Here is a 13,261-nt window from a genome sequence, read left to right as displayed (position 1 = left end):
GGATCTGCAGTACATGCATGCACTAAACAATTTGATTATAATTATGTTTTGAGCCCCCTCAACTAGAAACATTTTAGAGACCGTCACTTTCCAATAATTTAACTGGTCTTGATGTTTAGATGATTCTTATAAAAAAAAATGTCAATAATCGTGAACAAAAATTTTCAAATCGATAATTGGGGAGTCTGGCTGGTGAACTTACTGCATCCACAAAACTGATACAAATTGGTGTGTGTTGATCCTTGATTTCTCACAAAAATATAAGTTAAAAAGAAATCCTTGCACGCACATCTACATTTTGTTTTTGAGGAGTAGTTAACAAAAACGTCTTGCAGCTATAACTTATTTTCTTAAAATAAACGAGACATTTTAAACATCATTCGTAGCAAACTAAGCATTAGTTTTTTTGTTATCACAAGTAACTCCGACCTTGCAATAAAATTCTGCTGTTACTTTTTCAAGACAAGGTCAACATTAAAATCGAATTCGTTTTCAGAAACTTTAGTCAAAGTTCAGTCAGTCTCAGACTTCACTATGGTTTGAAATTCCACATCCCCTCATCCTCCAACAAGGATGCGCCATAATCTTTGAATACAACACTCATTTGTTCATTGGCATCTCTATATCATCTTATACGTGATTATGGGGGAGGGGTTAGGCCTGTACTCTGGGTCCATCAAGAAAGCTGTGCGACCATTTTTTAACGAAAATACATGTAAAATGGCTTTTTTTAAACTCTAATGAGACATATCAATGGAAGCAGCAAAACTTAAAAGATTGCATTAAGTTGCACACAGTACTGTTTGGTGGCAATGTATATTAATTAGCTGGATACTGGAGAAGTAGAATCCTTTCCAAAGGTTGGTTCTGGCTCCACCTGCTACATATTCATTCATGGAGACCACAGCCAATTACCCCCGAACAGTCATGCCGCAGCTGTTTGAATAAGGAGAGGGAGAATAGTCTTGAGAGTAAAAGACCAGGCAATATTTACTAGTGTGTGTCCTAGGACGAATTACATCAACAAGTTGTTCCCTTCAAGATGCTCCCCTTCATGAGTCTGCTGAAGGCTACTAAAGCACAAGAGCCAGCAAGATGGATGTTGCTAAGAACGCTATGCAAGCAGTATGCAGATTAACTAGTGTAAACTCGTGAATACAGCTGTGCATACGGTAAAACTTAGAAGAGGAATGCGAGGCAGCTTCTACAACACTCCTCATTGCTTACACAAGCTTGTCTGTAAAAGAACGCTGGGATGTTGAAGACCCGTTTATAAAATAAAAAAGATGCACTTGTGAGCGATAACATTGGATTTGCATGATTTACTAAGTCTCAGAGACGTCTACAGAGGCCGCTCAAATCGAAGGTTTGTGCAATAGGTGTTTGGATGAGGACTTCCTGAGCGTTCGGTCGTCTGATGGTGTAGACACCACGAAAGATTTGTTGGATATCTTTTTGTTAGAGCTCTTGAAATTGTGTAGGGTTAAAAGCGTGCAACTTGAGGATTTTTGACTGATTGTAGAATGCCAACAGGCATTCTTCAAGTCAATCAATCAAATGTTACTCTGTTTCCTTACAAGACAAACACAATAACTACTAAATGGCCACTTACTCACAATATCCCAATTATCTGCTAATTTAGACAACTAAGGTGATTGTACACAACTGTACTCAAAAACAGAGTGGAAATAAAACCACACTTGCATGCCCTGCTCTGAAAGGTTCTGCTGGGGTGTAATAACAGTATAGAAGCAGAGGTTCTGCCACGTAGGCCTGAAGTATGCACTGCTTTTCCCGGCGTGGCTAAAGATCATACATGAACAAAAATCCTACTTTTTTTTAAGCCCAGGCGATGTTGAAGACTGGTTGGAAGTGATGGAACTGAAGAGTACTGCACCGACTGGCTCACAGGCGTTGGCAAAGAGGGGGAACAGCAGGGTGATCCCCCTCTGGGAAAAGACGGCGAAGAACGGATAGAGCACCTGCGAGGCAGTACATCACGAAGCAACAGATGGAACAGACCAAGGCTGGGGCGCTGGAGGCGGCGGCCGCCCTTACGAACAGTCTGGAGGCGACGACTCGGCCCTCCTCGGAGGAAGGTGCCACGCACGAATCAGACTCTGAGAGCAGTGTCGCGCTGTTCCCCTCTGCGACCCCGCAAGTCATCAAAGACTTATATGGCTGATTGTATCCGCAAGTATATTTTTTCTTGTTATTTGTAAATGCAGCGCGAGTCTCTGTAACGTGCCCGCGAAGCTGGCGGGCCGACTCGCACTATCCTACATTTAAACGGCACAGGCTCCGTAGTAAGCTTTATAATAATTACTGCACGAGAGTACGCCACATGTGGAGCGCTAGCAATGTCCCCCAAATGGCAAAGGTGCTATACATGACCAATGAGGTTTCTTTTTTGTTTCAGTTCAGTTGTATGGTCCGGTATAGTTGGATGACCAGATCGAGTATTGGGTTGTTGGGGGGAGGGGACGGTCTCAGGGTGCCGGGAACATTGAATGGGCTATTGCATCCGGAAGATGCAGTGTTCCTCCAGCAGACGCACACATACAGAAATGACGTCACAAGGTAAATACACCATAATAACATGTAACATACGGGCATGGGGACAGTACAGAAAAGACATAGGATACATGCACAGCTTCAACGCCGCAAAGCACAGATAGTGTATCTCCAAGAATCCCACATGACAGACGGCGAAGCGATAAAGTTGCGCAAAATATGGAGGGGACAAATCTTCTCCACCTCCTACTCCCGTTACGCCAGGGGTGCCACAATATGGGTGAGGCATGCAGTACCATTCCAGGCAACGGAGCAAAGAGTGGATAAGATAGGGAGGTACATATTTGTGAAAGGCATGTTAGACGGTCAGCCGGTTGTGCTCGGCACAGTATATGCTCCGAATACGGAACAAGACAAATATTGGGAAGTGGTGAGTGGAGCGCTGGTGGGATGGGAACCGCACCCCTGGATACTGGGAGGGGACTGCAATGCGGTGATGGACGTAACACTGGATAGGTCACACCCGCCGCTCCATGGGGCGGGAGTGTTTAGGAAAGCCGAAGCTCTAGGCAGGTGGGCAAAGGGCTGGGAACTGTGCGATGTATGGAGAATGAGACACCCCATGCACAGAGAATACTCCTATTACTCCGCAGTACACGACCTGCACACAAGGATTGACAGGATGTACTGCTCCACCAGAATAGCAATGCAGACGCTCAACGCCACTTACTTACCAAAAACTTTCTCAGATCATAATCCACTTGAGGTAACCATGGCATGGGGGTGGGTACCCACGCCAGTCCCCATATGGAGACTATGGCCGCAGTTGCTGGAGGACCAAGTGCTCCGCAGCGACCTTTCTGGGATCATAGAACACTACTTTGCACTCAATAGCAACACAGCGTCAAGCAAATTGATCGAATGGGATGCTTTTAAATCCGTGATAAGGGGCAAAGCAATCAGTACGACAGTGGGGGTCAGGCAGGAAATACATAAGAAACTAAAAGAGATAGAGGACGACATGTGCACACTGGAGCAGGACGCAGTTACACAAGTCGACTGTAAGGGCCCACTGCAGGAAGCAAGGATAAAACACGCAGAAACACTAGAGACACTACGGGTCATTGACTACCAGGCATACACGAGGAGAGCCCATGCGGAGGCGGATAGATCTGGAGCACTGCTTGCCAGGTTGATATGCGATGCTCCCCCTACAACGGTTATACACGCGATAGAGACACTAGATGGAGGAAAGGTATATACGCAAGCAGACATTAATACAGCCTTCCGCCATTATTATGCCACATTGTATAGCAACACAGGCCAGGACCTAGAGCCCCGAACGGCAGACTTCCTTTCTGCGCTGACGTACCCAAGGCTCACAGAGGAGGCACAGAAGGGCCTCACCGGGCCCATCACGCAAGCTGAGATTCGGGCAGCCATAAAGACCCTCCCGCGAAATAAAACCCCTGGAATGGACGGGCTCCCAATAGAATTTTACAGCACATATGCGGATCTCATAGTCCCTCAATTGGAAAGGCAGTACAAAACTGTATGGAAGGAGGGGGCCCTACCGTCCACAACAGCGCAAGCATTGGTTATATCACTTCCGAAGGCGAGAAGGGACCCTGCGGATATGGCAAACTACCGACCGCAGTTCCTACTAAACTCGGAATATAAAATATTAAGCAAGGTGCTGGCTACTAGGTTACAGCCCTCCTTGCCCAAGCTTATACACCTAGATCAAACTGGGTTCTTACCTTCACGTAGCACGTCCCTGAACATTCGAAAACTGCACCATTTGATGTCTGAAGCCCCAAGCCACTACCCACATGCGGGCTGCCTCTCGCTGGACCTAAAACAAGCTTTCGACTCCATAAACTGGGAATACATGTTCCAAGCTCTGGGGAAATTTGGGATACCGGAGGGTTATATTGCGTGGCTGCGCTTGCTATATAAAAACCCTGTGGCCAGAGCTCGCACGGGAAACCACATCTTTAGCGAATACACGATACATAAAGGGACTAGGCAGGGCTGCCCTCTGTCACCTCTAATATTTATATTGGCTCTGGAGCCACTGGCCATAGCGCTGAGGAAAGAATTCCTGTCACGTGGCATGTCACTGGGACACATGCAACACCTTTTTTCTGCATACGCAGACGACATTCTCTTATACTTGCATGACCTAAGAATGCCTCTAACTGCAGTACACGATACGTTCAGTCGTTTTGCCAAGGTTTCAGGATTAGCCATTAATATAAGAAAGACACACGCCTTCTTCTTCGTAAAGCATGCAGGGATTGAGAATGTGGCTTTTGGAGACATGCGTATAGAAGTCGCCCCGGACACCTTTAAATACCTAGGTATACAAATATACAGGACACATGCGGATATGCTAGACGGTAACCTGCACAAAGCAATCCGCGCCCTGCAATCCAGCATGGACTTCTGGACGGCACTGCCATTCTCCGTGATGGGAAGAGTGGCCCTTGCAAAAATGGTGGTGCTACCGAGACTTTTATACTATTTTACTAACCTACCATTAATGGTCCCACACACCACGTTCAAAGTATTGAACACGATGCTCATTGAACTAATTTGTGGTAACGGCAGACGCCGCATCAGCTTTAAAAAGCTACAAGTGGGTACACGAATGGGGGGACTGGGAGTCCCAGACTTGCGAGCATATTACTATGCCTGTCAATTGCAGTGGCTGTCTTACTGGACGGCGGGCCGCAACTTGCAGGAAATAGGATACACAGAGGCAGACATAGATAATGGTAAATTACATGCATTGCTGCTGCCAGGAGGTGGACCCCTACGGAGCCCCCCCCCCCCGTTATTAGCCACGGCACTTCGCTGCTGGAAGGCGGCGCGGCAATATACACAGCCGTCCAGGGCATACGCAGAGAATATTCCCTTATTAGGGATCCCCTGCTGAGTGGTAAGCTTACGAAGCGCAAATTAACGCCGTGGCTGAACGCGGGAATCACCACAACGTCGGATTTGTTCGGAGATGGGACATTATTAGATCAGGACACGTTTGTTAATGAAACTGGGGCCCCGGAACAGTTGCATCTCATACATGCTGCACTGACACAATACGTTAGAAGGCACTGGGCTCCGAACAGGCAGGAACCCCCCACAAATGAATTGGTTAAAATGGTGCATTACATGGGAAGGGGTCGGCATCTTATCAGATGGCTATACACCGGAGTCAGCACGCATACCGCTGCCCCTTTGGACTCCCTGAAGGTGGCGTGGGAAGGAGACATCAACAGGCCCCTCACAGATAAGGAATGGGCAAGGGTATTAGAGCACCCGAGGAAGGTATCGCGTAACACGAAATTTAAGTTTATACAGACCATGGTACTGCACAGGGCCTACCTTACCCCGCATAGGTTGGACAGAATGTTCCCCCAGACGCAACACCACTGTCCGAGGTGTTCGTTAGAAGGAGCTGACCTAATACACATGTTGTGGATCTGTCCAAAAATACGAAGGTATTGGGACACCATAAGGCATAGAATAGGGGAAGCGACGGAGCAGGAGGTGAAGAACATGGTGGAGGAGTGCATTCTAGGATTGCATACACAAGTGCATAAACAGAGTACAATACCGACTTATGGATCTTGCACTTATATTAGCCATACGTAACATTACAATGAGATGGAAATCACAGAGACCTCCTGACGTCTTGGCATGGCACTCGGAATGAATACGATGGGGCACTGCAGAGAGCGCAACACTTCACAGGGAAGAGCTTAAAGGGTTGCGGAAAGTACCAATAGCATTAGAATGGGATGCTTTATTGGAAGTTCTAAAGTCCATAGCGGCAGCTGAAACCCAGCCATAGGTATTAGAATCTAATATATACAAAAATAACCAAGCCCTAAAGCCAGAGTATATGCAGGGGGTATCAAGGCACACGATCAGGCAACCAGCATAGGCTGAAGTTTACATTTGCAAGACCGGAAGGAGTGGTATGCATTAGATCAGGGAGGGATGAGGGGAGTTCTGGGTAGTTAGTATCAATATTGTAGTAATATGTTTGTAATACATTTCCACCTTCTTTTAGTTCACTGTTAGACAATGCACCAGCTGTAGTAAGATGTTGTATATACCTGGATTGCGGCGGAGGGCTGCACAGGACTAATGTATACTAGACTGGATGTATAAAATGTTACAAGCTATGCACATTGTAATGATGCAAAAGTAAATAAGAAATGCAATAAAATATGATTTAAAAAAAAAAAAGTAAGAAGGAAATTATCATTTTCCATGCAAACAGGTGGAGAGAAAGAACAAAGAAATAGACCCTTAGTAACTGATAAAAGGATGGCAAGGAGTATTAAATAACTTGCTGATAAACAGCAGAATAAGAGCACTTAATTTCATTGATGAACATTAGCCGCAGGTATAAACCCAGTGGATGTTAAAGGCATAATTTGCACATAAACAAATTGGCAGTCACTTCAAAACACAAATATGCACAACTCAAAAGGACTAAACGTTTGTGCTCATAGGCTGCTTAACAATAGGCAGTGTACAGCAATCTATTTTAGAAGACCATGTACCGTCAACGTATACAGTACAGCTAATTGGAAAAATGACTACATGTGCTTTTCTCCAAACTGCACAACTTCACTGAGGGAGCGCTGAACAGTTGCCGGAAGAAGAGAAGCTAGGGAGGGCCGTAAACAGATTCACAAAATCTAGTCCGTCAGCCTACACAATCCAATAAAGTAATTTAGAAGTAAAAAAACGTGAGGGAAGGTCATTAGTATGTTCATTAACTCCACAAAACATACGTACGGTTATATGTACCTATATATGGTTACAAAATACCAGTAAAGATGGTTGAGAACGATCTGTGGACTAACAGGTCGGTTCCAGGGCCAGACTGGGAACACAAACCAGCCCTGGCAATTTTGCCAGACTATGTAAGGGGAGGCAGGGGGGAGGAGGTTGGAGTGGGGTTGTCTGTTTAGTTACAGTGGGGCCGATATTGTAGTACTGCTGCCAAACCGTCCCCCAGAAAAAAAAAACTGCCCTCACCACTTGAAAATGACCCTTCCCCATTCCGGCACACTGGGAAAACGCCCGGTGCTGGCTATGGCCAGTCCGGCCTTGGCAGTTTTTTAAAATTCAAAATTGTAGTGGGTCAGAATCCGACCTACCTCATAAATTATAGTGAGGTAGGTTCAAACTGACTCACTTCAATTGGATGTGAGCACAAAGATGTTGGCCTGACGGGTTCAGCAGAGCACCATGTCTTATTGCATTTCAAAAAAATATACACACACATATATATATATGTGATCAAGGCCATCTGGTGGCCGAAACGCGTAATGGCGTGCTGTGTGGGTGCTGATTAACATTAAATACCTGTGAAGCACGAGTTGGTGTCCGTGTGCTTCTTCCTCGCCGGTTGGAGGTGGGAGACAGCTGTTTGGATTTTCATATATATATATATATATATATATATATATATACACACACACACACACACACACACACAAACACATACATACATATACTTACACATACATACTGGAAGATATACATGCATACATACATACATTTATATATATGTATTTGTTATATATTATGTTAGTAACCTACTTGGGGATGAATACCTGTTCAATGATCTGTGACCGCTATTTCGGTCCTACAACATTTATACATCAGGATTGACATCGTGCCTACAACAACCTCTTCCAAATAGTGATTCCTTATCCATTTCTAAGCCCTTTTTTAGGAGTCGGTAAAAATGTACAGACAACTAAAATGGGTCTGGTACATTGCTAAAAGCTTAGATTCTGAGTTTGCGACAGAAAAACCTTGTAGATCTGGCTCTTAGTCTTAAGTTGTGTTCTTGTTTCCTTTGGTGCTTCTGCTCTGCAGCACCAGCCGCACCTGCTTTACTAAAAGCCACTCATTTTTAATACAATACGAATATTGAGACTGCAGTTACTGGTCAACTGTTTTCAACGTTTTTGAATTTCCAGCTGTAAAACGGCTACATACAAATGTGTTCACTCAAGAGTCAAGTCAGGGAAGAGCATTTTATAACAAGTCAATACCATTCAAAAAACCTCCCGCTCTAGCACTAGAACATACGGACCTTTGTCTACAGTGCAAAGGCTGATACTAAAGACGATCAGCAGGTCACAGTTTCCAGCCTGAGCGTATATGTGCAAATAAAGGTAAACTGTAAATGTTGGATGTTCCACCAGGTCAAAAGATGCACCTTTAAAATGCAAGATCGAAAAAATGTACTATGTGCTGCCATCTTGCTACAAAATGGAGATCCATTCACATGAAGACAGACTATGCAGAAGTCACCTGATGCATCACTGGCCTCTGCTTCAGGAGAGCAGACAAGTGGCATGCCCTCTGTTGAATCTCCAGTGGGCTCACGGGCACACCGCCGGACGCCTGCAGACAAGGCAGGAGAGAGATCAGATCAGGGCAAAGGAGAGGAATGGACGGGCCCCAAAACATGCAACCATGGACAAAATCAAACGTGTATCTGTGACCTGCGTGGGTATCCAGAACATGCAGAACAGCCAAGGTGTTCTAAAGTGATCCCTGCAATTACCACCCAACACCCCTAATCCTATACTTAGAATATTTATTAACGCAATATACAGACTACTCTCTTTCTGCCAAAAGCATCCAATGCAAAGCGTTGAAACTGAGCACTGCTGACTCAACGCATTCTTGATGAGGCACTATTAACACCAAGCAGTCCGATCCCCATGCAACGGGATTACACTGACATTAGTTGGGATTCCAAACAGGCATTACATACCTATTGCATTCCACCTAAAGGCTCTTCGTCACTGTAAACATTGGAATGGTCAAGGTTCTCAAAGTAAATACATTTCTTAACATTTATAATAAAGCTGAAGCACCATACGTTTTTCACAAAAGACCAGTGAAACTTGAGATACAGGAATGGACTCAGAAAAATATATAGAGAAGGTAACTTGCAGTAAAAACAATGAAGTCCCATGTGCGCTTTGTAGACCATGCTTTTAAGACTTGAGATTTGTGTTCATATTCCGAACAAGTTATTTTCCATATAAGGCTCCTCTCTTTGCAAATGTAAAAAGAAAAGTAACCAAGTGTCTTTAGGAAGCACAAAAGGACCATCTCATTATAAAATTGCAGCCAGATTTTCCAAATTCTTAGATGGACCAAAAAGCAAACCTAAAAATACAACGGGACAATAAAAAACAGACTGCAAATCTGTCTATTTAAATCATCATTTTCTATCAGCAAACTGGGAAAACGTATGTGCACAGCAGACACTAACAGCATCTTAGGTAAATTTGACACATGCATTAAACCACCCATCTCCTCTACCTAGACAATCTGATCCATTCTAAGCACTTACTCAATTCATGGTCAGAAAAGTTACACTTCGCAACCGCAGAGTAGGAATTCATTGAGACATCTACAGTTTTGCAGATGACATGGCAGATGATTTAGTTCCCACAAACTATTCTCCCGTACAAAAAGGTAACCTGTGCAAAAATATGCAGTTTGTGTCTCAGAAAAGTGACAATTTTTCTTGCCTGCTCTAAGATTCTTGCGCTCTCTCTCTCTGAAAGTTAGGTGCGGGTGTTCTATAAATTACGCTGGTGGAATTTCAAGTTACACTTAAGTGAAAAAGCCAAAATTAAGTCATTATACCATGTCACCTAATTCCACCACTATTTGTGGCAACATTATTGCATCGGACCAACACAAACAGCCAGAATGTTTGCTGCACAATTGCCTTAGTGCAAAATGCATCATGGCCTCAAAAATGAATATAAGGAAGCATTCCAGGGAACAATATACTGATAAAATTCAGTTTTGCATAAGAAGTGCTGTGGAAAGGATAATTCCGAATCCTGCAGGTAGAGGAAAAACAACAGTTGGAGAAGAAGTAAAAGATAATGTTCGGTGGCAAAATAAGCAGTTTGTTTTTGGAAATACAATAACATTTATTTACACCCACAGTAAATAGTAGGAGTATCACCGGAAGGTGATTTTGCTATCGGGGTTTGCTGTCACAACCGCTATTTAGTATGGTCCTGTTGTGGATGAGCTATATGGCAGGGCTAATAATATGCTGAATACAGGACTGATGGGTGAAGCAAAATGTTTTATTACTAACTCTCAAATGGAAAACTTTAAACTGATAAAAACAGTGAAAACTGAGTCTTAATGCCTTGTGCTATACATACAAAAGTAAGCACAAACATTTAGCTCATATAAAGGCTATCCTCAAGTTGCTCAAAACCGAACACGAAAGCTGTTTTTACAGCAGACATTGGAGAAATCTCCTAGAATGGGAAGAAATCTAACCTTGGAGTAAACAGTGACCTGATTATGCCTTGCTCTCAGAAGACCAACTTTAGGGCTAAATAGCGTGTTTTTTGTTTCAAGTTTAATGAAGATTCCTCCGATTGTCTATGCCTGAAATGTTTAAATGTAGTGGTTATGCATTATGACAGTCGTGGGTCAGGGATCATCATTACCTTTTTGAAAATGTGCTCACATTGAAAAATATGGACCATAACAAAATAGTTACTGGTAGGAGTAGTTTTGCAGCCCGTACAAGCTTCTGGATTCACATGCTGTGCATCTATTCCACCATCTAGTGGTTGGGTCCGAAAACGTGCATGTCCTTTTTTTTTTTTTTAGTTCACCCCCTGTGTGACATCAGACAACGCACCGGAAGTACCTGTGCGTGATCACTAATCTTCAGATTATTTTCTCTCCCCCCTCTTTTTTTTTTTTTTTTTTTTTTTTAACATTTTCGGAATTACTCTTGCCTGTAAGTGTTATTCACTTTCGAGTGCCAGTCCCCCCCCCCCCCTTCCCCCCCACCCCCCAACACCCCTGTGGAGGCAGGTGGGCAGCATGTGAATCCGGAAAACTCTTCAGGCTGCAAAACCACTCCTACTGGTAAGTAACCATTTCGTTTTGCAACATGAATCCTTTTCTGGATTCACATACTGTGAATCTGATTACGTAGTGGTATTTCATTTTTTTAGTAAGGTGGGCTGCCAAACAGGAGCTGTAGTACTCTGTGTTCAACCTGTGCTTCCTTGTTTATCTAGATGTCCAAACTGTAGTGCTTCGTGAAGGTATGGGGATGACCAAATCACGGACATGCAGATGTCATGAATGGGTAAGGAAGCCTCCTTTCCTTGGTCAAGGATGCTGAGAAGCATGGGCAGATAGATATTTGCTTTCTTAGAGTGCATCTGGTAGGAAGCAAGAGTATTCCTTTCCTTCCTCCAGTTGGACCGCATACAGGTCTGCTGCCCTTTTAATGAGGCTGCTTTACAAGGACAGGTCATTCGGGGGTTAAGTCCGGGATGGGTAGTTATCCACGCCCCCCCCCCCCTCCGGTGGCTTGGGGTTGAGGTTGTGTAATGTGTCCTAGAACTGGCTGTGTTTGTAAAACGTTGCAGTCTTTTCATCCTCTAACTCAAAGAACTCCTCCTGTTCTTCCTCGTGTAGCTCGGAGTCGAGGAAGCCTCCATATCTGCCTGTCCGTTCTCAGTGGATCCCGAAGAACTTGTTGGGATGCAAAACTTACTCAGGGAATCATCAAACTCCTCCTCCTTCCTCTGGAGAAGGGATATTATTTCGGCCTCATGACTTCACTCTTTCCAATCGACCTTGTTTGGCATCGGTACCACTCGAGCACCCGTTTGTGTTGAGGTTTTTTTTCTAAGGCTCCCCCCCCCCATTAGTGTGCTTTGGTTGGGACCCATGCAGGGTGTTTCGACGCACAGTCTGCTTTCGGGGACTTCAAGTCCAATGACTTAACGCCTGAGCCTTTCAGTGGATTTTTTACAGTCTGCCTTTTTCTTTCAGCATCTTTCACAACCTTTCTGAGTGCTTCCCTCTTTTTGGGGTCTATGTCTTCGGCATCAGACTCCCCTCCTTACGCTGTTTCGGCCTCCTCAATGTCCTCCTCATTTTCACTGGATGGGCCAAGGTCTTTCAGGGATTCTTGTGTCTTCTAGCCATGGCGTAGTGTACTAGTAAGTGTTGTAACTTGAGTGTCTTTGGTACAAATTCGGCGCAGGCTGCAATCTTCATCCTAATGGTCTTTAGGCAGGCACAGATGCCGACCTCGTGTTGCAGTTGCAGCAGAACATAAAGGAGGCGTTTTCCATGAACCTTTGCTGTGTCTCTCCTCTTCATTCTCCGGCCACGTAGGTTTCACCGGCATGGTACCCATCAAGATTGAAAAGACTCCCCAGCTCTGGTATTCCATCATTCCCATGCCTCCAGTGTTTGTATTTTTCTGGTTTCCCTCTGTTTTTTTCAAGGATTCTTCAGAGTTTCTCTGTCATGCTTTTAGACCCAACAGCAGAAAAAAATAACCTAAAGATGGCTACCATGCACAGGAACTTACGGGACTAGTCTGACGTCACACAGGGCATGAACTACCCACCAAAAGGTGACTATGCCCACAAGAAAAAGAGAAAAGAGAAGGACAAACATGTTTTTGGGCTCAAGCTCAAGATGGCACAACACCTGCACAGCATGTGAATCCAGAAAAGGATTCATACTCCAAAACCCCTACTGCTATTTTGAGCAAAGGAAATTTCTATCAGAGAACAGTATGAGTAAAGCAAGAAAACAGCCCATAAAACTACTGTAAAGTCAAAAAATCAAACAGCAAAAAAAAATTGTAAAAGAGAAAATTTGGTAATACCAAAATAAT

General features: G+C 44.2%; 1 protein-coding gene across 32 annotated transcripts in view; it reads right to left on the bottom strand.

Moving 5' to 3' along the window:
* MICAL3 (microtubule associated monooxygenase, calponin and LIM domain containing 3) overlaps positions 1-13,261 on the bottom strand; it is a 1,875,796-nt gene that overhangs the window by 908,605 nt on the left and 953,930 nt on the right. For 21 of the 32 annotated variants that reach the window (XM_085652129.1, XM_085652139.1, XM_085652136.1 and 18 more), the window contains one exon: positions 8,863-8,955. The exons of the other annotated variants lie outside the window; for them this stretch is intronic. In XM_085652129.1, coding sequence (XP_085508255.1) covers positions 8,863-8,955 — 93 coding nt within the window. The remainder of the gene's footprint in view (positions 1-8,862; positions 8,956-13,261) is intronic. 32 annotated transcript variants of the gene reach the window in all.

This window comes from Triturus cristatus, chromosome 4_1 (assembly GCF_964204655.1).
Source record: "Triturus cristatus chromosome 4_1, aTriCri1.1, whole genome shotgun sequence".
Classification (NCBI taxonomy): Eukaryota; Metazoa; Chordata; class Amphibia; order Caudata; family Salamandridae; genus Triturus; species Triturus cristatus.
The sequence above is the reverse complement of the archived record's forward strand: the minus strand, read 5'-3'. Positions and strand labels throughout refer to the sequence as shown.